Source organism: Anneissia japonica, unplaced genomic scaffold (genome assembly GCF_011630105.1).
Source record: "Anneissia japonica isolate Jap-2015-1 unplaced genomic scaffold, ASM1163010v1 scaffold288148_len106226_cov131, whole genome shotgun sequence".
NCBI classification, from domain to species: Eukaryota; Metazoa; Echinodermata; class Crinoidea; order Comatulida; family Comatulidae; genus Anneissia; species Anneissia japonica.
This window is the reverse complement of record NW_022721225.1, coordinates 62651-87728: the sequence shown is the minus strand read 5'-3', so window position 1 is coordinate 87728 and position 25078 is coordinate 62651. Positions and strand designations below refer to the sequence as shown.

The 25078-nt window shown below is 32.4% G+C and overlaps 1 protein-coding gene across 1 annotated transcript in view; it reads right to left on the bottom strand.

The window, feature by feature from the left end:
- The window catches only part of LOC117111491, a gene marked incomplete at its 3' end in the record, with an annotated part of 53063 nt that overhangs the window by 18434 nt on the left and 9551 nt on the right, over positions 1-25078 (bottom strand). Inside the window, exons 5-11 of the mRNA XM_033254409.1 lie at positions 20827-20871; positions 19816-20208; positions 18674-19066; positions 8552-8595; positions 7243-7407; positions 6527-6710; positions 4709-4819 (exon numbers count right to left, since the gene is read on the bottom strand). Of these exons, the coding sequence (XP_033110300.1) occupies positions 4709-4819; positions 6527-6710; positions 7243-7407; positions 8552-8595; positions 18674-19066; positions 19816-20208; positions 20827-20871 (1335 nt within the window). The remainder of the gene's footprint in view (positions 1-4708; positions 4820-6526; positions 6711-7242; positions 7408-8551; positions 8596-18673; positions 19067-19815; positions 20209-20826; positions 20872-25078) is intronic.

The following is a 25078-nucleotide window of genomic DNA, read 5'->3' as shown; positions in this document are numbered from 1 at the left end:
ATCAACCAAGTTAATTGAAAATTAAACATAAACTCGCCAAATAATTCAACATCAAGGTCTTCAGAAGGATACTTAGGCACTAACTTAGATTTTCCCTTAAAAGTTTTGGAAAATGACTTTCTTGATAATCTTCCTTTCTCTTTAAAAGCAAAATACCAATGCAGTGACAATGAAATCACTTTGCATTGCTACAGTGTTAAATAATAGTTTGATATAATTTGAATTAATTTATTTGACTTTATATACAAGATAACTCTCTAAAAATCTATAAATAATAAGTTTCGGGAAAATAACGCACAAATACCAAAATAAATAAAGGTTAAAGAGTTTGATATTGCCAAATATAATGTTTAAATTGTATCAACCAAGTTCATAATGAAAATAACAGCATAAATTCACCATATAATGCAACATCAAGATCTTTAAAAGGAATTAATTCAGATTTACTTGTAAAAATTGATATTAAAAAAATGTGGTATTATAGTTGTTGCAATTTAGACAGCTTTTTTCATCAAATATCTCATAATTCATATTCTATTTTTTGTCTCAAACAGTGGCAAGCAAAGCCAATTAAATAAAAATATACAATATAAATATGAATACTACTAATAAAATTATAAATTTCCATAATGCAGTGATGATGAAATTATTTTGTATTGCTACAGTACTTTGTTCATAATAACAGTTTGATTTTATTTTGATTTGATTTATTTGGCTTTACAAATCATACAGTAGCCTACAAGATAAAACATTTTCCTTAAAATCAAGATCACAAGCAGTAACAAATTAAGGGTGGGTTGAAACATTTTAAGGGTAGTTTATTGCAAACCCAGCTGTATCAATGGGTACCAGCAGACTGCTGGGGACTAACCTGCGATGCACTAGTGTCCCCTCCAGTGGCAGTACAGCTCTCATCCGCTTCACAATACAGAAACTGGGGATAAGCTCCACAACTATGAGCCGTAGTGGCTTGGAAAGGATTTAGTATATAAATGTGGAGGTCATAAAAAAAAAAAAAAAAACCATTTGGGAGCCACTTAAGAATGTACAACTTTAGTGGAAACACAGTGACCAGAAGCAGTTGAACATGATATTTTTGCAATTGACTCTACTCGGCTGTACAAATACCAGAAAAAAAAATTTAAGTACAATATGTAGGGCATGAGGCCAAGGAAATGAAATGCCTAGAATAAGATCTGGATTTCCTGAAGCTAACACTTGCTCTTATGCACTGGTTAACGTGGAATAAGTGGTTAATAAGGAGAGCTGGTTTTGGAGACTCGTGCTGTACTGACCATCACATATGTAACATGTGTTCTGCAAAAAATTAAAAATATTAAATTTCTGAGATAGATTACACCTGCTAACCATGAATGATAGATCCCACAGTTATTTAATACTATAGATTTTTAGAATATGTTGAGAATAATGCTGCTTCAGTAAGTTTTGTATACTCATTTGTGAGGAGACAATACATGAGAAAAAATATACATCCTCGGTCATTTACTAAAGGAGACAGTGTTCTAACACCTATGAACACTTACTGGCTAAAAACCAGGGGCCTTAATGTAAAAAAGCCCAAGATGATAATCCATGGGATAATGTCCATGGGTAACAAATTGGCTGACACATTTACACAAACTCCACTGTCATACTTATCCTCAGCCCCATGTTAGTAGGGCCTAGAGAAGCCTTAGCCAGGAAAAGCAGTTCTCTTTATTACAGATAAATATCTTCTGGAGGGGGTAGTGGATGGCACATCTGATGTGACACTTTTTTGTCTCTATTATAGACCAATGGTCATTTTATTGGGTGCATTTTGAAACAGAGCCACAAAAATCTCACAAAACACTGGGGAACTTCCTGCGGCCTAATCCTACCTGAGCAGCTAGCTATTGTCAAATAGAGCGCCACGTGCACACTGGTAACTACGTATTTCGAAGTGCGTAGGCCTCTGGAAGTCCCCCATTCTATGGTCTATAGGTGAAAATTAAAAGGGTAGTGTTTGTTTGATTTATTCTTTTACTGCTCTCGCAACAGCAAGTTGAAAAGATGTATATAGCTACGAAGCAAAGAAACCAAAATTAATTATTTGAATATTTTTATTATAGTAATTCCCAAAATTTACAGCATTCATTTTGAAGAGAACCCCCCCCCCACCACTTTACTTTGCAAAAGTAGCCTTGAAAAATAAGATCATCTCGAAAAGAAGCCCATCCAAGGTTTGATGTTTTACAGTGTTTTATCATGTAATACGCAGACGCACATAAATGTGTCTTCCTTCTATTACAGACAGTTTATATATTGAGCAAACTTGGAAAGGTTCTATTGATTATCCTATGAACAATAAATATGTTGAAGTTACAGCCAATGCCACTAGTTTAATTTGTATAGTAAATCTAGTAGTAATACACATTTCTATATTGTATCATACAATAAGTCAAAATTTAATTCCCTGAATAGCAGACAAATAGTATCATCTAGTCAAGACTGGTGTAAGTAAAGAAACTGACAGGTACGGGACTGCACAGTGAAATAAGGCTACCACTCTTGTTATTGTCAGAGATCTTTTTTTTTTCTTATTCTACATTTCTCCTAATTTTTTATTTGCATGATATCTCAAAATTGCCACAAGCTACGCACATGGCAGCTGCAATGAACACCACTGACTAGGTTGTTTGTCATCACTTCAAGATGTCTACCGATTCATGGAAAAGGCGTATTAAAATAAAAAATATTGGCGTTTGTGAGCAATACATTTTAATTTTATATAGGTAAGTAGTAAGTATATGAATAATTTTAATGCACTTGTTAGTTAGTAACTTATTCTAATTTGTTTTTGGTCTTTTTTCTGCATTTTTATAAGACATGGCCTAGGCCCGGGCCTAGGCTAGCCTATGTGATATTCATTGTAATACTACAAAACAAAATAACATCAATTTAAAATCAAATTTCTGAACATACTTGCCTTATATTTTAACTAGCAGGTGGTTTTATTGGTAGATTAGTTTGTTTTAAAGTGTGTAAGTATGATTGATTTGCATGCCAAATGAAATTAGTACCCTTATTTTGCTTTGTTTTACCGTAGTGTAATTCTCACCTAGGTGATACACCGTGTGGCTAAGGAAGTTTTGTTTTTTTAACATGTGCAGATTGTGCTTATCTGGCTCATTAAACAATACCACACATAAGGCTAATTAAAGTTAGATTGCTTATCAGCTAGTCTCCTATCCTGGTAACAGTTAGAAGTCCTTGATTTTACACTATCCTCCACGATTAAATGCGGTACAGGCGCAAATTATTATATTGGGTTTTTTGGAAGAGCTAATAAGATAGGAATTTTTAAATAAACAGAATGCTTATTTGTACAAAAAAAAAACATTATTAAAGAATTAAAGATACATAAAATTGGAAAAAAATATATTGAATACCTATACGCAATTCCAACCCACAACCTTACGTTATTTAGAACACATGCTTAACCGACCTCGCCATTCATGTGACATGCTTTATTAGTGGTAATGGCAATAATGTACAGTAATGTTTAAATAGTTTATTTGAAAAAAAAAAAAAACATTACTTAGAATGATCATCTGTATAAAATCAAAATACTTAAAATTGAAAATTTGTTGGAAATCTCCTCTAGATATGATCTTACAGATCTTTATGATTGATTGGACATTATTTTACCATAATTCATACTTTCAAGGGCCTAAAGATTTCTTTTACCTGAGAAGCGGATCACCTAACTCGTCCTTAGTGACGGGTTCATATCTAGTTTAGTTTGTAGTTGATTTTAAGTGTTAATTTGATTGGTGGGTGCAAAAATGTAGTTTGAGTAATGTGCAAATCTTTTTTATAGTTAAGAATTTCATTTTATTGTTGCTTACTTTTTGTTCCTTTTTGGATGCACCGTTAGGTTTTGTCTAACATGTGCCACTGTTATGAAAGTGTAATCCAATAAATATTGTATTGTATTGTATAGAGGATGAGGGAAAATTACAGGACCAACACCTAGTTTTAAAACTTGTTTATTTAATGAGGACAGAGAGCGAGACTGCCAATGCTCCCCAAATTAAAAAGAAGATTGATGGATCACATGCTTATCAATCAACGATGATGATAATCTCACACATTAGTAGGCCAAGCACACAGAGCACAACATTTCAGCCTCTGTATAGTGCAATATAGGCCTTGAGTGGAAGTATTGTAGGCCTATAGTCCTAGGCTAACGTGATACAGTGCTAGTATACTTTATAGCTAAGCCTTGACTCTAGGCATAGGACCACTACACACTTGCCTAGTAGTTGATAATGATAATGTGTTTGTTGTTACTCGTTTGTGTAGGCAACATTCATCAATCTAGGTTCTCTTCGAGAAGGTCAATGCCTGTTCGTCTACATTGCACAGTAATAGATCTACTAAATTTTGTGGACTGATCATCCCACACAAGGCGGAAACATACTCGCGAATTTTTTCATCAGAGCGATTACTGTATGTGTGTCATTGCGGGCTTCCTATGTTCTGATTGGCTAAAAGAAATCTATATTGCTTATGTGTACTGCAGAAAAAAAATATGCTGTCTGTTCAGGGAAAAATAACCCTTTTTACATGATTTTGGTCACACACATGCATCCCAGAGCAACATTTGTTCTCTTCTACTACTGCAACACCACCAATATAATATTATTAAAATAACTAAACTCACTTTTACTTGTTCCCACTACCTGTGTCTTCTGTTCATCACTTGATACTTTTGTGGATGTTTCTTCGAAAGTGGCAGGGGATGGCACATCAGGTGTCACACTTTTTGTCTCCTCTTTTTACATGAACAAAGAATGATTAATAATTTAATTTCTTAAGTCTAATACTAATATTTTTTCTTTAATATTAAAATTCATACTACTCTATTGTTGCTGGTAAAAATGTTTGCATCACAGACCAATTTTAGGAAGCCATTTACCAGCATTAACTTATTATTGAATTCTTTTTTGCATTCAATGTCATCTTTATCTTATTTTATTTTATGTTACTATTAGGTAATATAATTATCATGCAATAATAAATACAGCTCTCAATAGAGTGCTGCTCAGTAAGTCCACTTTATTACCATTATTTTTTTTAACTGTCTGTTTACCATTCAAGTCTGAGAAAATGCATAGAAATTACTTTAGGAGTGACATTTTAGAAGCAGATTATCCATGCAGGAATCATAAAGGATTAGGCAAGCCTCTAGCTGGCATTGATTGGGTGTTTGAATATTTGAGACTTTCAACATCTGCAATTGGGGTTTATTATTAAGGGCTCTTGTTGATTATTACAAAATTTAATTTATAACCAGTGTAAAATTTATAGGACTAGATTTTTTTCTTGATGTACTCTTTTACAAATTTTTAGGACTGGGGTTGTGTGTGTATTGATAATTTTCAGGCACCCTCTTAAAAATAATTTAACTATCTGTGAGGTGGATGACAGTTAATATGTATTCATAAAGTTCACCAAATGAATATTAGTAGTATACCAGGGAGATAATCTACATAGTTTGCAAGCAATTATATCTGGGTTTCAGAGACTCAAATTACATCAAATCTGTATACAAAATATGTACTAAATATCCTTAACAAATTTTTTTATTTTTTATTTTATTGTTTGATCTGTCTGCATTAGCAACAAAGAATGCGAGTCACTGATTGGTCAGAATATTTTTTGTCTCATGACAGTATTTGGAGATTGATGGTAAACCAGGCAACAGATTCTATTAGTATTGACTGCTGTGATTACAAGCAGTAGTCAAGCATAATGCATGACTTAATATAGTGGTTATTATACCAGAAATGTAAGAAAAGATCAAACTATCAATAAATAAATACAACAAACTTGATTTTATCAAGAAAAATATATATTATCACTTTGTAAAACATACGTAATCAGACTTTTTTTTATGGTAATTAATTGATCGGTGATGACATCATCGGGGCAAAGGCCATTCGTAAAATTGACTATTCATAAAATTGACGTTCGTGAAATGGACGTTTTACTGTACATCCTGCAAAGCACCTCATGATCCATAACTTAACAGGGGTTGTACGGTCCAGTTCACTGGGGTAACCAGCTACTTGTCTCGAAAGATGTACTGAGTTCTTTAGTGCACATGAGCCAATTGTGTACACTGGGCCTGTGGTTTATAGTCCTTATCTGCAAAGACTTTTTTCAACACCAGAACCAGCGCCGACATTATGGCTGTAAATTGCATCGCCCCTGCCTTAATCACTTGATCATTCAATCTATATCTTTCTTTTGGTTTTTTTAAACATTCACCTCACACACATGTTTTATTTTTTTTATTGCAGCTTTAGTTTAGATAACAGTAAGTTAAATTGATTTTTAAAATCTTCCATTGTCTAAAAAAAAATAATTAAAAATATGAGATACTGAAAATAGGATTTTCTATTCATTATATATTTCTTGTCTATAAGTCAAAATTGAAGGAAAGTACAGCTCATGGGAAGAATGATTAAGAACTTACCTTTCACCAGAAGCTGTGCTGTACATGTAACTTCACCCAGATGGTTAACTGCTTTGCATGTGTAATAACCTTCATCTTCCTGTATACATTCTTGAATATGTAATTCACAAATGCCTTCCTCTGTATGTTTGACAGTATATGCTGTCACATCTGTAATCTCAATGTTATCAAAATACCATGTAACCTGTGGTGGAGATCCAAACATAAATTACATTTGTGAATTTCAGAGAATGGAAATGTACTATTATGGCACTAAACAGTGTTATAATATTTTATTAATAATAACATTTGAAATGGCAATAATGTAGTTATTGTAAATGATAACACCAGTCAGTTATGATGCAGCTGTGCACAAGTTAATAATTAGAGATTAAAATAACAGCTCAGATTTGTGTTGAGACAAAAAAATTTTCATAACTAATTTTATTTAATAATTAGAAATAGTGATGATAATGATAATCAACAAAATGTTAATGAGTGATTTAATTTTTCTTTAACAGTGATGTCAACATTTCTGCTAAAGTCATGGATCATGCAATTTAGAACAATGTTGCCTTCTATTGTTAAATGATTTTCATTGTACTGCTATAAACCTTGAAATAAAAAAACAAAACAAACAAATGATGCTGTGAATTATTGGTCATTTTCCTACAGTACCTTCACCTATTACCAACAGTCTATGTGATATTATTATCACATTATAAAAGAGGTGTTACCTGGGGTCTAGGTATGCCAGCAACTGCACACTGAAGAATTTCTGTAGATTCTCCATCTACAGCAATCGACTTTGTTTTAAGTTCCTTAGTGAAGTATGGAGCACATTCTTCTACTTCTGGGATTACTGACAGTTCAGAGACCTCTGATATTGGGGCTTTTTCGTCCTGTTACATAAAAAATGAAGTTTCCAACTTAATATCTGACAAGTTAAAGTAGGACCTCATTCAAAATAAGTTTTACTTTTAAGAAAATTTTCATGGGTAATACTTACATCATATTTTGTTGCTATTTGTTTGTCCTGTCATGTGCGATTTTTTTTGTTTTGTGAATACTTTGATGATGTGAAATAAACTGAACTGAACAGCAAGGTAAATAATTCCTCTGCTGTGTAGTTTTATCTTAGCAAGAGATGTTTGAAAAGATTGATTTCTATATATTCTGTTCGTTGGTGATACAGTGACTCAACTCAATTACGGAATGTGTGATGTTTCTCTTAACATTTAAAAAAAACTATGATTCAAGCAGGCTTTAATACACCAATAACAATAATAATAATATTTATATTAAATTTAACATAATATAAAAATATAATGATTATTTTATTATGTAAAAATAAACTTTCAATTAATATGTAATTTCATGTTTATTTCATTAATTAAATTTTTAATTCATACAAGGAAAACTGAAATTAAAATATTTAAAAACATAGGTATATTATATCAATAATAATAGTAAAAATATAAATGACTTTTATTATGCAAACAAACCTTCAATTAATATTAATAAATGTAATTTTATGTTTATTTCATTAATTAAATTTTTTTAATTCATAAAAGGGAAATTGCAATTAATATATTAAAAAACATTTCATACTAGGTATATTTTTATCATCTTTCTTCCTTTCTATATCTTTAATGTAATAAAAATATTTTATATAAATTGATTGCTCACTTCCTGTTTTAGTTATTAATAATATAGTCTCAATATTATAATTGTGCCTAGGTACTCAAATCACCTTACAACTTTTTGCTAGTAAGACCCACTGACGAGCTAGCTAAAGACAGTTCTGATGACGAATACTGTCACAATTTAATTGTGCTTCAATTTAATTAATAATGTATTAGTTGTTTGTGTGATAAATTGTGTGAATCCCAAAAGATCAGCATGGTTTATAAAATAATAAAATAAATCATACAATCTGTCAGTCTTACTATTTTCAAATTATTATAATGTCTTTTTTTGTTGTTGAAACACATTACTTGTTTTAATCCTTTTTGGCACTGTGCAAAATGCATGAGATAGATTTACCTGTAAATGGAATTCTGGTTGTAATTTTGGTGGCCGGGTCTCAACTGGTGTTTCAGTAATTTCAGCAACAGAAAACAGTAAAGAAATGAAAAACAAACAAAAATTGATTCTGATTTATTCTACTAATTCTGATTTAAAACTAATAACTATTTTATTAAAATATCAACAATATTTATTCTTTAATTTGTCAATAATACCATAAATTTAATTATCATTATGTATTGTTAATACCATAAATGTAATTATCATTATGTATTGTTTTTCTTGTAGATTACAAACTGTAATAAAATCAATCATTAGTACTGACCAAAAAGAATACATAAAGAACAGATTTATAGGTGAGAATATACTGTAAGGCTTGTAGAAGATATTATGCACTATTGTAAAGAAGATTACAAGGAAGGTGTTCTTCTCTCCTTAGATTTTCACAAAGCCTTTGATTCTGTTGACAGAAACTTCATGGTAGCTGTTTTAAGACATGCTGGTTTTGGTGAATCTGACTCTGAATGTGTTATTAGTAATAATGGATGGATTTTCAGTATTTTCAAAATGTATAGAGGCATAAGGCAGGGTTGTCCTTTATCTGCCCTTTTATTTATAATAGTTGTTGAGATTATGGCTACAAACATTAGAAATGATGAAATTTTTCAAGGTATTATTCTTCCAACAGATAAAAATATACAGGCGAAAATATCACAACTTGCAGATGACACAATTATCTTTGCAAAAAAAGATAGCATAGAAAGAGCCTTACACCTTGTTGATATTTTTTGTAAACACTCCAATATGAAGCTTAATATTAATAATACTAAGGCAATGTGGTTGGGATCTTTGAGAAATAATGTTGATAAACCTTTTAACTTAGATTGGGTAAAAGAATTGAATTCACTTGGAATTTACATTGGTTATGACAAAGCAAATTGTGCAGTACGCAATTGGGCGCAAAGGATGGTTAATTTGGAAAAAGTGTTAAAGCAATGGAAAACAAGAAACCTTACAGTATTTGGAAAAGTAACAATCATAAAAATGTTAGGACTTTCGAAAATAATCTATAATGCAAGTGTGATTGAAACTCCTGATTATATTGTTAAACAGATTGATAAACTAATAGCAGATTTTATTTGAAACGGTAAAAAAGCAAAGATCAAAAGAGTATCTTTGATTGGTGACTTCACAAGGAGGTATTAAACTACCAGACTTCATATCGCAAGTAAAAGCCTTAAAATACGCATGGTACAAACGACTTCTTCATTCCGAAGAAGGTATTTGGAAAGTTATTCCAAGATGGTATCTTTCAAAGATTGGTCCTGATAACTTACTCTGTAGAATAACAAGTGTTGATATGTTAGATAAAAATACAAAGATAAAGATACCACAATTTTACAAAGACGTTTTACTCTCATTGTCAGAATTTAATGTTATAAATCAAAGTAATCCCATTAACTATAAAGATATTATCAAACAAAATATTTGGTGTAATTGTCTGATTAGTGTAGAATGAAATCCATCTGGTATCGACTCTGGATTCATGAACATTAACGATATTCTTATGGTTAATACATGGAAAAATTACCCGGAAATTGTTAGTAAACTTAAGGGTAATGCCAATTGAATGATTGAATATTTGAACATCTTAAATGCTATTCCAAAACATTGGAAAATTGTATTAATTCATATAAAGGAAATGCACTTGCCCTCGATACATTACAGCAAAATAATGTGCTTAAGACTGTCAAAAGAAAAATTGTTTATAATCACTTTGTATCAAATGTTTATGCTATTCCATCCTCTCAGAGCAGATGGGAAGATGATTTCAATGTTGATAACTGGTCAATTGCATGGAAGAACAAAATTCATTTAATTGATGAATTCAAAATTACTCAATTTAATCTAAAACTTTTACATAGAATTATCCCAACAAACCAGAAGCTATTTAAATGGAAAATAAAAGCAACTGATATTTGTACAGTTTGCAAAATTCGTGAAGATGATGAACATCTTTTTTTTCCCTGTATTGAAGTTAATACTTTTTGGAATAAAATCAATACTATTATGTCAAATTTTTGTAACATTGAAGTCAACTTTAAACTTATTATCTTGGGATGTCAAAATAGGCTTGCTAATTGGTTGATATCTATGGGGGCATTTAGCATTTACAAGAGAAAAATTCTATTAGAAAATTACCAGTGGGGTAGTAGATCTCTATTTGCTCTATTTATCGCCGAGATAAAATGGAGGATCAACTGCAATAAGATATTTTGATCTGTTGCATCCAGGGAATTTGGTGCCTTGATTTTCTGTATCACTGATGTAAAAAACCAATAAATTAACAATACAAATAAACAATATAATAGAAAATAAAATTTTTTTTAAATACTTAAAAATGTGAAAATATTAATGTTGAAAAAAATAAATAAATAATACATTTATTGATGATGTTCGGTCATTTTATTGAATTTGATTTGAATCTTGTGTTGTTTTGATGGAATGTTTTTTTTTTGTGATAAATAAAAGTGGTGGTTTCACTACAAAAGATTAAAAAAAATGTATTGTTTTTTAAAATTTCAAAGTAATACATATCCAACCCTAATTACGTGACACTTATTTTTTTTAAATTTTATCACAAGGTGCGACTTCAGTAGTATCAAAATATAAATAATTCATTTAAATTCATATTTTGACACCTTTTGAGCAACACGCCATAATTTTTCTCCCGAATCCTAAGAATGAATATTAGTATAGGTCTATGGCATGTGTTACTTTGTTGAATGAACTGAATATCAATTTTGACCCTTGCAATTTCATTTTTTTTTTCTTTTGTTATGAACTTCCATCTCAAAAGAAGATATAAACATGATGATGCCAATGCATCATGTGTACATTTGTGTATTTTGTGCAAATTTCTTTATTATTGTACACATAGCTAAATTTTCATGTTCTTGAATTTTTATATTGTAATTAATTGTCAAATTTTCATGACTTAGTTATGACAAAAATTTTTTTTCTGAATGTTAACGTGAACCACAGTCAGCACAATGTATGCGTGTATGAGAATGGAAAGAGAAAATTAAGATGGTCATATTAGGGTCTACTGCAATAGCTAAAACAATACAAATATATAGTGCACAAGTTACAGTATTAGATATCAGTTATTAAGTTATTCTGTGAAAAAAAAATAAATTGTCACAATTTTTTTTATATGCATGTGCTTTCAAACACACTTCTTTCTTTGGATTACCTACATAGCCAAGGAACAATCATCTTTGTTATTAGAAAAGAATTTAATTTTAAAATTTTAATCCAATTGCCTTTAAATTATTTCCACATTTTCCCACCTTTTCCTTTCAGCTTACTGAGTGCAGCTTAATAAATCCAGCATCCACTTAAAATGGTCAGCTAGCCTCATAATAAAAATCATAATGTTCTAATATTCTTTTTTTTCTCATTCTTTTTTGTTATTGTCCAGGTGGGACAGCACAAAACAATCCATCATGTAGTGGGACAAGATCTCAAAAGTGAACCTAATCACTATTGCACTAGCATGAGATCCTCAACTACCCAACCTTGCTTCACATAAATACAATGTTTTCAATAAAACAGGAAAAATGTTTTTTACAATATTACTTTCATTTTTTTGGTTGGTCGGTTCATATAGAAGATTATGGGTAGAAAATGGTAAATAAACGGAGAAACTATACTATATTTTTTTAAATTTGTTTTAGCCAGCGTTAGCACTACATACCTTGCTTGCCTTGACATTCTACCACTGATCAAGAGGTTTTTCCTTTTCTCCTTTTATTGAATTTCACTTTTGTGCAAGTAGTATTGCAACTACACTACATTATGAGTGGAAATACACCGTCTAATTTACGGCCAAATAGACCATGATTTAAGATGGAATGACCCTATAATTAGACTGGGTTCCAGTCCCTAATCTTTGTCTTAATCAGTTGAAATGCTTAAGAATAAATCGATTTTGGCACAAATGGCGTTCCATATTACTTATTTGCATGGCGTTCCATAGTATACTTTTTCTGGGATTAAAAAAGTTTCTCAACATAAACTGACGCTGGTGGCGCTTTCCGAAATGCGCTAATGTACTACGAAAAATCCATAAATTAGAGACTTGTGGCAAGTCTACCCTATAATATGCAAATTATTGCAAAAACCAGTATAATTAAAGCCCTATTTTTGGCAAAATTTCATTTTTTTGAAAATCTGATTTTTATATTAAAACATTACAAAGATTTATAAATATAATACAAAATTGCTTGTTTAACTGAATTTAGATATTCCTAAACATGAAAAAATGTAAAATAAGACTCAAATTTGTATTTTTGCGTTCCACATGTCAAAAAATAATCATGAATAAATTTTTCATTTTTGATTTTGCAATTAGTCTATAAAAATAATATATTAGTAGGCACAGGAAACATTTGCCTAGCAACACTACTAGGCTAGGCCTACACTTACCTCGATTTAAGTTCTGTTATTGGACATAAAAATCGGCCGACATGATATTTCTGTTGCTAGTGTTGACACTTGTGAAATATAATATTTTATGGAAACTTGTTTAAAAATGATTCCGACTGAGGTTTTGACAATAACAAACTTATCGCAGCAGGCCAACTTGATCGACCGCTATGTGCGACATGCGTAGTACAAAAACTAATCTCATTAGAGAGGGCACAATTTATTTATTGCTATCGAATCGGAGACGTAAACAGTTCGGTAAATCAGATTAATGCTTTTATTTAATAAATCGTGGGATGCATTAAAATATCTTATTAGAGTTCATGGCATTGGTAGGCAAGATAAAAAATAAAAAATCTGGCAGATTTGCAAAACAATTATTCTGTCTACCTCTGATACTGAAAACAAAATAATAAACTTGTTTAATGTAGCAGGTAACTGCTAACAAATAATAAATAATTAATATTTAATTTTATTTATTTAATTAAAACAGACAAATAAATAAAAATAATATAAAAGTGATAGGTATATACAACAAAAAATAATCTAAACTGTATGCTACCGTATGTAAAAGAAAAGGATGATAGTATTTTATAGAAAAGGCATGATGTCGTTTTTTGTGAATTTTGTTTTTTGGACCCAGTGGTTTTGAGACTAGGACAGTCCACATTTTGTTGAATCCTTCCTATCACTGTTTCCCTTTTTCCTCCTTTGTTGAGCTTTCTTTTTGCTTTATGTCCATTTTATTGTACCATTGAGAAAAAAAAATTGAATGAAATAATCAATGGATGTATAAGATTCTTTATAAGTTTCTACTTTGAAAATTTACTCATCTTACTGTATGTAACATATTCACATACATTAATAGCCACTCTCAGTATACTAGAAACAAATCAAACAATACCTAATAAAGTCAAGAGAACATCTTATATACGGTAGTGTATCACGAGAACTACTTTAAACTATATTTTCTGAATTTGCCTTGTTATTTTCTTTATTTGGAGTCACATATAAGTTGATATAGTTTCTTTTTAAGAGCCTGTCAATATTTTTGAGAATTTTATTACAATTTCAGATGTTGATTTTTTTTTATACTGAATGTGCCATCATAATAGAATAGATCAAATCCTGCAGTGTAGCTACTATTTCTTTACATTGCTCCCTAATTTAATGTTCTGTCTAGTAACCAGAGTATATTACTATCGTTTGCAATAAGTGTATTTTTAAACTTCTGCACTATAGCTGAACAATAAACGGAGATTGGAAATGTGACTGGATTCTATTGTTCTCTAGTTTCTGAGCTCATGCAGTGCATTGATATGCAAATAAGGTTGTTGGAACCGTAAGCGAGCATCTTTGGCACACAAGACAAGTGGATATTTTCGTGCTGTTATTGGACGTATTATATTTGTTAAAAAATGCTTAAACTTTTACTCTGACCATTCCTTTGAAAGGTAAGATACATAAACACATATATTGCAGTTTAAATGTTTGAAATATATGGTATGCATACATAAGGCTACAACAGGCTGATAACTCATCCACCCCTACCCTCAGCTGTCCAGGGCTAGGCCTAACCGGGTCCCGACACACGATAAAATGCCGGATTATAGGCAACATACTAAAGTTTGAACACAACTTATACATATTTATAAGCACATGTGTTCTAGAATCATTTACTACAACAGAAGTGGTATTTATTGGTGTAGAGAATTAAGTAAATCATGTTCAGGAATTAAGCCAATATGTATTTTTAATTTAATTTACTTATTTTCATATTTCTGACCATTTAGCAATATCATATGTTGCATACTTCAATTATTAAACACTTATATCTCTAATATTCATGAACCACTAGCCATTGGCGTGTGATATTCGAAAAGATTAGTTAAACCTGTGTAGAGACATTTAATCATCTTTATGGATTACTTGATTATGAATATGAAATACTGCTTTAAATTATGCCCTTGTTTAGGCCTATGTGTGGCTTAGGCAGTATAAGCCTGGCGGGGCAGGACCATTCCAGCCGCTAACAAGTTCGGCAGCGATGTGTGGATCCTAGGCTATATTTTAGGCTAGGCCTACAATTATAAAAATTAGTGCTGTAACAGAAACAAATGGAATTTGTTTTTGTCTATTTATGATATAGATTGCAGTAGGCCTACATCTCCATTCCTGTTGCAAATCATGTATTTTTTACATTAATTTTGTCAGCACACACAACATGATGATTATGGTACGCCTATACTATAGGCCTGTAATTTGTCCATGATGTCATCATGATGACCATATTTACTATTTAGGATATTTCACAATTGTTGTCAAATAAAATTTGATAGGCTGATATTGTTTCAAGGATGATTGCTGTATTTTTTGTTCAAATCTCAGTAAATGCTTACCTTAGTAAATCATTTACGAGGCTGTTAGTTATACTCCTAAGGTGCCTCTTTGTATGTTTGCCAAGGTTTTTTTTTAATGTATTCATGTACACTCACTGATAACAACTAATCTATAATTTTACACTCATAGGAAAATAAAATACTGATTGAATATAATATTGAGTATTTTTGCTTCATAATAATGTTCTTTTTCAGAATATGTTGGGCTTAAAATATGATGTTTTGTACTTGAATATTTCTTATTATGAATGTACCTAGGCCTACCTAAAAGACATTTTTCTTGATTTTACAGGCAATGATGACGCTGATGATTATTTGTTAATGCTTGGCACTATGATGAACTTGAATATGAAGATTATAATAATTGGTCGTGTTTGACATATCAGAAATTGCGAATGGATTGTGATATGATTGAAACTATTGTACTCGGTAGCACTGGTTTTGAGGAAATGGAGAGAATGAGGACAAAGTTTTCTTCCCCACAAAAACACCATTGCATTTGACAAAGAATTCAATCTTTTTGTTACTGTTCCTAACAAGTGCTTATCAGAAAATCATCCCTATTTGCAAGAACAAATCTGCTTAAGGTTAGACGTTAATGATGGTCTACTTAAAATTTTATTGAATTTCTAAAGTTTTTTTATTTGTTTTTGGGCAGACAATGTATCTTCAGTGGCGTCTCTAGAATATAATTTATGGGGGGCTAAGATGTCCGACTGGGGGCCTAAGTATTTATGGGTGTAACTATAGCGCGCAGCGTTATCTGAGGGCCGAAGGCCAGAGCTAAGGGTGGGTATGGGAGAGGGTGTCCCCTTCTCCCAAAACAAGATTTTTTTTTTTAAATTGGGACTTTTTAAAATTGGAATGGGCGGAAATGGCTAGGATGGGAAAACTAGGCCTATTTTTTTTTTTTTTTTGGTCCGACTGCCCGACGAGCTTTAGCCGATGGGGTGGGGGGCTTGACCAGACCGATGGGGGGCTTAAGCCCCCTGCCACTGTATATCTTATAAACAAACTAAAATAATCAAATCAAAGATACAGTTTAACTAGTATAGGACTTCAATAGTTTAGTCTGCTATAACAGGCATGTCTTTCAACCAACTACTGTTCCCACTTTTTTCTGCATGTACAGTAAATGAAACCATATCGAAATTAAAAAGATTGGTTTGTCAAACTTGTTTCGACCTGATTTTTTTTTTTTGCATGCTTTAAATGAGATGTAAACCATCATTACAGGCTGCAACCAAGTGCAGCACTAATGTCACATGTAAACATATTTCACAATTCACATAAGCTGAGACAACTAAACTGTAATAAATGCCATCATGATTCTATATTTCGATTTTCTTCATTCATCATATCAACATTTTTATAAATTTATGTTCACACTAGTGCTTTTTTCCATCTACAGTGTATCTCAACTGAATTCTGAGTGACTAGGTATGAGACTATTAACTATACAGGGCGCAGAATTAATGCAAGTGAATTATAAAATTGGCCAGTGGTATTTCAACCGCCTTCCACCACCCCCCACCACCCAAAAAAAAACATACCGCTTGAATTGTAACTGTCGTTGTGCCTACAGCAATACCATATACTACTAGTACTATGCTATGTTCACCACCCAGAAATTTTGTTTTTCTTCATTGTTTTTAGCTCTAAAATTAGATAATACTGATTGATTATTTTATTGAATGATCAATATACATATTAAACAAGTATTCATGGAATTGTGTTTAAGTAAAATATACATATTTAAGAAGGTTTTAAGAAGGTAAAAAAGGTCCAAACGAATTGTGTAGGGCATACAATGGAATCAGGCAGGCTAGCCCCTCAGACTTGGCTGCTTAGTTAGACCTGCTGTAGGCTGATGACAGGTTGATATTTTTCTCTTGTGTTTTTGTATCATTTCAATGAAGATACTGAGTACAAGCTAGGACTACACATACACCCCCTCTTCCCCTCCCCCTTCCCCCACGTCGGACATTATGTCGGCACTGCTGGAACCACTGCTGGTTTCAGGGCAAGCCTATTCGGTAGTTGTTTTTATTTACATGGTTCACTGATTATGAACTGAGCAGTAAGCAGGCAACAAAAGCAGGCAACACTCAACGAATCGCCGGGATAGAAGAACAATGGAAATTTAGGGTCGTTTTTAATCTCTGTGTATAGTTGTCTCAGATAGAAGGAATTAATAAAAAAAAAACCAAACCAGCACTCAATAGAGTGCATACCTCTGCTTCATTTTATAACATGATTTATTTAATTTCTGTATCTCACCCCAGTATTCTTAAAACAAATTTTAGTCGTAGTTTGAGCTAAAACTTAAAAATTACGTCATTTCGTATTCTTAAAACGAACTTCGACTAGCACTATGACTAAAATGATACCTCTGCAGGCTGATTTTTTTAGTCAGCCTAGGGTCAGGCTAAATCGCCAACTTGAAATATTTACCCCACTAAAAACGTGTTTTTGTAACTCATGATAATGTGAAACGAATAAAAACGATTGTATACGCAAGTTTGATATATCTTTGGTGTGTTAAACAAAAGAGACATCAAGTTTATTTTCCAAAAGAAGAAATTAACATGTTTTGTTAGCCACATGTGATAGTTCCTGATTTGCACAAAGTCCCCTCACGTTGCGATCACCTAGCTTCATCATAACAACAACAAAGATGGTGCCGCCTTTGTTCGGGCTCAACTATATATTCTCCAAAGAAAGTAAATTTTCAGTGGCTGTTCAAATTCTTTATCGTAATATGTTAACAACTAATTTAGGTATTATTATAGAAAATTAATTAAGCGAATAATGGTCTATTATGAATTATGAGGAAATACGTTTTTGAACCACAGACGGCAGCTTAATATTCATCCACGTTACCGGATCTCTAAAATTTTATCTGCTTTTTAAGTTAGCCCTTTTCATTGGTTAGTTTGATAGTCGTGGCTTGCCAGTCGTCTTCAGTTGAACTAAAACTAGGACTTGTTTAGTCGTAGTTAAAACTTCGACTATGTTGTTTGTGAATACAAATTGAAGTTGCAACAAGCACTAAATGAAGTTCTAGTTCGAAGTTTGACTAAAGTTTTTTTTAAGAATACGGGCGTTAGTCTTGATCTTTCTTCCAAAACATTTAATCACCTCTCACTTACAACAATATGCACTGCCGCATTAATGTATAATGATCCATTTATTTTGCAATAAACAAATGGTGGTAGCAATACCAAATAGCAGAGCTGACAATACTTACCATACTCATCTAAGTCTTGCAAAAGTTTATCAACAAATTGTTCTTCACTGGCATTGATGACAGTAAATGATGCAAACACAGGAGGTACAGCAGAATCTTCTGAAATTTTGACTGGTATTATCTTAGCATCATCAAGTGCTTTTGCTTCAAGCATTTTTACAACAACACTGTGTGCAGCATACTTAGAATATTCAGTCAATGGTTTTGGTGAAAATGCAATGATTACTTTCCTGCTTTTTGCTATTAAATCATTGATAGCTTCAGGTCTGCTTAACCTCCAATGTTTGAGGATAGTAAATATGAAATCTGGTCTTCTTTGTGTTAGGTCCACCACCATCTGACTTTCCCATTCAATTTCATCACTTATGATGCCATAGAAGGAATCATATTGAACTACAAAAAGAAAGAAAGAAACCTCTAAATTAAGTATATGGAATAATATCATTTTTGAATAGTATTATTTTATAAAAAAATTATATTGGATTATGCTATTGCTTTCAAGTGTTCATAGGGTAAAGCCCTCAAGCAAGGTTAAATAGAAGAAAAAAAATAACCTACTGTTTTGTAAATGAAAATATTTTGCAGGTAAATCTTTGTGGTACTCATGCCAAAAATGATAAGACTTGCATTGACAATGTAAAGTGGTTTGATAGAGTTGCATTGACAATGTGAAGTAGTTGGTTTTTAATTTTAGAAACAAAATGCAACAATTAATTGACTATGATCATGCTGGCCTCTATTTATATATAATCGGTATCTTTATTCAAAAAACTCCTTCATAAAAAAATACATTTGCAGCAAAAAGCTGAATTGAAGTATTTTGTACAAAAGGAAAACAAGAACGGGAGAAAAACTCAAAAAGCAAAAACATCACATTAAGACAATACAAAAGCAAACCCAAACCATCAGTTCAAAAGTTCACTACCTTGAAATTGCACAATTTGATTTATTTTTCAATTAATTTCATTAGATAAGTGAAGGGTTTTTTTTAAAAAACAAAACAAAAATATTATACAGTAAAAATATGAAATTCGTATGTTCATTTCTACTTGTTGAATATTAACCACCAACTTTTAACATCAAATACCACTGAAATAAATCTTTTTTACTTTATTAATCACATTCATCATATATTTACTCACCTCTTTCCTTTAGCCTCATAAGGGCAGATTCATATTCTTCCCTATCAACTACTGTCTTCCATTCTTTAATAAAATCCCCTTGAAGATCGTCTGGGACTATTAACTTTGCAAAATCTTTTATTAGTTCTCCGCTTGAATGTATTTCCCATAAATTCATCAATGCATATGGATCATAAACAGAAAGATGAAATACTATAGATCCCTTGGATATATCATCAATATGCAAATTTATGTTTTTGAGATACATGTAAATTCTTTTAAATTGTGTTGAAAATTCTGGAAGATCCTTTACTGACAACCTGTCAATATTTTCTGAGAGTTCATTCACCATATCAAGAGGAGTCTTTTGTCCTGGTTCATCTAGTCTCCGACGTTTTAATCCTAAATGGAAAGCTATGAATAGAAAGAAAATTATGTTTAATATTGTGTACTGCAGCTCAACATCAAAAGTTGGCTCATCTTTTACAGTGTTGACGTAATAGACCCGGTGATACAGGTTGAGCACTAACATTTTCAACAGCTACCCAGAGAATGGCCTGAAACTTTCTTGTAAAGTCAAGGTATTGGTATTTCATACCTAGAACAAACTGTCAATTTTCTCCATTATAAATCCTAAATTTTAAATTTCTATACACTAAACATGCATCATACATTAACGTGCCACCTTTTCAAACACATTTTTGGTCACAAACATGAACCACTGAGGTCTATTTGAAAGACCCCCCAAAGTTTCACACATTAAAATCTAACCCTTAAAAATTTAAATTCTTATTCTCATATAATAAAGACACATTATTTGAAACTATGAACATTCAATTAGCTAAGGTTTCAAATTGGTTTAATTATCATTATACATTAATCATTTAAACAAACTCACTTGAGTTAGTGAAACCATTTTCAACTAAACTGTCTATTGTAATCAATATTTATATACAGTACCACTTTTATCAGTTAACTTTGTATATGATAATATACAATAAAAAAGAACAGCAATGAAAAATCACACATTACCTTCACCAAAACTATTCCCTGAGTTTGAAGATGTATTTGGAATGTCTATAAATAAAATTCAATTGAAATTAAAATATTAAATATTTTTGAAAATTAAACATGAAATAAGACTTGAGGCCTGTGTTGATCCCAGTGAGAGGCCGAGAGGGGGATTGGACTCTGACTGAACAATCATTAGTATGAATTGCTGACACAGAGAAAGCATGAGTGGTTCAAATTATTATATACTTTAACAAGTCTAAAAAAATATAAAGAAATGAATAGTAACCCATGGTTTCAGGGTGTTATTTTAAACAGTTTTGATTGAATAGACAACGGCGGTGTGGAGCGCCAAGGCAAGGGCAGCCTACGTTGTTAAGAATTATTATAAACTTCACAGTTATAACTCAATTTTACAGTTGAACTCTGTGCTATATGCATCCTGTGATTATTGTGAACGTTATTTGTGGTGTAATGTCGATATTTTGTGGTATATTTTCACATTAATTATGATGGTCGTTTTTTTAGGTTGAGCTAGGCCTGGTGCACGGAGTAGGTAGCAGCGCTGAACTAACCTATCATGCTTGAGCGAGCAATTGATTGGAATCAAAGGAATTGCAACACGGGCCTAGGTATACTCAGCCCAGCTGGTTGGCATTCATCGTCTCATTTCGACCACTGAGGCATTTTAAAAAGTGAACATTGTTTTTTATAGTGACGGCAATCCACGCTGATATTTTGTACAGATATTGAGTATCAGTAAGCGGAAGAGATTGAGATTATGATTACCTACTCATCTTCTGTACTCAGACATTTAAACCCGAAGTGCAAAACAAATCGCAAAGGAAATGGAAATATTTTACCTGCAGATATATGGTCAAGGCTTACGTCCCTTGGATTAGCCAAAAAGAGGTTGCCGTGCTGGTAGAATGAAACAACGTAAAATACATACAATAATTTCAACTGGAATGCACCACAAGTATAAATTGTTCCGCAACAATGGAAACAGAGATAGAGTTTTGGTGGAAATTATACGTAAGTCTACAGCTGTTAAACAACCAAAACCATCATTCATAACGATGATGATGTTAACAAATTCCTGTTCCATTCTGAATAAAATGGATGAATTTTCACCGATTATTACAACTGAAAAGTTGATATCTTTTTAAATATTTTATATGTTTATCTTGTATATAGTATTTATTTTATGTGAAACTGGGTGAGTGGGAAACACTGACATTAGTCACAGTGATTAAGTTCGCTTTAGTGTTTCCATCCAGCTCACCCAGTTGATTTTATGTGTTTTGTCTGTTTTAATTGGAAATAAAAGAATAAGAATAAGAATAAGAATAAGAATATTTGTGTGGTATCCGAATCATGGGTAACACCAGAGACGACCGCAGAGCAATACAGCATTCCAAATTTCAATATATTCAGTAAACATAGAGAAAATAAAAGAGGAGGCGGCATTCTTGTTTATGTGAGATATCATATGACTGTCAATGTGCTGGAAGATATACAGGTACCTCCTGAACTAGAAATTATATGGTTGTTGATTGAACATCCAAAAATGCCCAGAATTGCTCCATACTTTGTGATACAGTAGCTGCTGTATACATTCCACCTGATTCACCAAACCAGGAATTACTCATCAACCATCTAAATTCTACTGTTGATTTTATAAGGACATATAAATCACAGGCTGGTATAATACTCATGGGAGATATCAATAACACCAAAACCAAGCACCTTTGCCTCAGAAACCAACTTAAGCAGATTGTTACCTCTCCTACAAGAAACCAAGCCATTTTAGATTTAGTAATAACGAACATTCCTGATCTATACTCTGTACCTGTAATTAAACCACCCATCGGTCGCAGCGACCACAATTGTATCTTTGTAATGCCTAAACAAAAATTGAAAAACAACTATGTTAAAACAAAAGTTTCTCAGCCTATTACGGATTCTGGCCTAAACCAGTTTGGAAGATGGATCCAGGAACAATCCTGGTCTAAGTTAAGGAGAGTTGATGATGTGCAATTGAAGGCAAATGCCTTTTATGAAATGCTCAATCCTGCCATTGAAAAATATTTTCCAGTAAAAGTAACTAGAATCCATAGGGACGACAGACCTTGGATGACAGGTAAAATTAAAAAGGTTATTAAAAAAAGACAAAGGGCATTTGCTAAAGACAACGAAGGAACCAAATTATCTTCGAAATAGAAAAAGCTAAAAAGTTTTTTTATGCCAATAGGATTAAATGTCTTAAGCAAACAGAACCAGGAAGGTGGCATAGGGAAATATGTAATTTTACAAACATGGGTAAATCCAACATATCTATTTCAATTCCAAGCATTGATCCCAATAGCCATGGTTTGATTGCCAATGAGATAAACAAACATCTGTCCAGTTTCTCATTAACACAAGACCCAATCAAACTTGACCAACTACAGTACCTGCATATTTACCATGTTCAATGCCACCTCCCTGGTTCCCAAGTCAGTGGAAGGCTGCAAATGTTGTCCCTCTACCAAAACAGACACCCCCTTCAATAGAAAAACTTCGACCAATTTCACTCCACCATTGCAAAAATTGCTGAGAAGAGAGTCTCTAAATTTGTAATTGATTGATCCAGCCTCACCTTGATATCAGAAGGGGGTGTCTGCTACACACTGCCTTGTAGATGTTTACCATCACTTGGCATACAATTCTGAGAAGTCCGCCAATATCAGTACATTGGTATTGACGTACTTCTCAAAGGCGTTTGACGTCCTGGACAATACCTTTGTTTTTTCAAATTTACTTGCCATGGGTGTTCAACCTACTATATTAAAATGGGTTGTTAGCTTTATCTCAAAACGAGTAAAATATAACAACTCTTACTCGGATTGGGTTACTCTGCATGGTGGTGTCCCACAAGGGACAATTTTGGCTCCAATTATATTCCTATGTGCGATCAATGGGGCGATGGCAGACAGCGAGGGATCAAATGTTCATGTCTGGACGTATGTGGATGACCTGACTCTTGGTGAAAGTAGGTATTTACATGAGCCTAGTAACATCCAAAATGCTGTGGACTCTCTAATTAAGTGGTCAGCAGAAAACAAGCTGAAGCTCAACCCCACCAAGTGTCAGGTCATGCAAGTTTATTTTGGCCGAAAGGCACTTCCAGAGATGAACATTTATATATCTGATTATATCCTCCCCACTGTCGATCGATTAAAACTCGAGTATCACCAATGCTATTTATAGTAAGGCCAATAGAAAATTATTCATGATTAGGAAACTAAAACAAGCTGGTTTGGATCATTATGAGTTGACTTGTATCTATAAATCTTATATCCGCCCTCTGTTGGAGTATGATGCGACCTTGTGGAACTCTGGCCTCACTAGAGCACAGTCGGCTCACTTGGAGGGAATTCAGAAACGTGTATGCCGCTGTATTCTATCTGAGGCGTATGTTTCTTACGAAGAGTCTCTCAAGACCTTAAGTTTTGAAATGTTATCAGAGAGTAAGAGTTTCGCTATTAAGGCTAGTGAATCCTGTAGATTCAGTTCATGGTTTCCAAAGACAAGCTCAGAAACATCTATTGCTCTAAGAAAGCCTAGAAAATATGATAAATTAAGATGTAAAACCAACCGATATAAGCACAGTCCTCTACCATACCTTATACAGTTTCTTGAATAGGCATAGTTCCCCTGCATTACTCCACTGTAACTATGTTTTAAATCCGTATACATATTTATTTTTTATATATACATATTTATATTTTTTAATGACCAATTTTTATACAAATTATAATAATTAGCAATGAAAATTTTAATATTAAAAACAATGTCTATGATTAATAATAGTAATAATAACAATAGCAACAATATTAATATAATAATAATTCTGATATGACTTATATAATAACCTATGTATGTGGTTTTTTATTTCCAATTTTATAATGTTTCATAATCTTGTTTAATTAGGTTGTTTGTGTGTGATATGCAAATGAGTCGAGTTCAAAGCTGCCGCAGCGCGTGAAGAAAAAAATGTGAATTATAGAGTAATACGTCCGCGCGCGATCCAAAGGCGGGGAACACATAGGTTTGTCGCATCAAAAGGATCTGTTGCCTAGTGATCTCCTTCTCAATAATACCTCCATGGCAGAGATCCCAAGTTTGAAAACCAAAAAATAGGGAGATTTTTTTTCATGAAGCGATCGCCTCCTGTAGCGACGCGCTGTGACGCCTTACAACGCGCTGTGCAACATGAAAGTATTACACA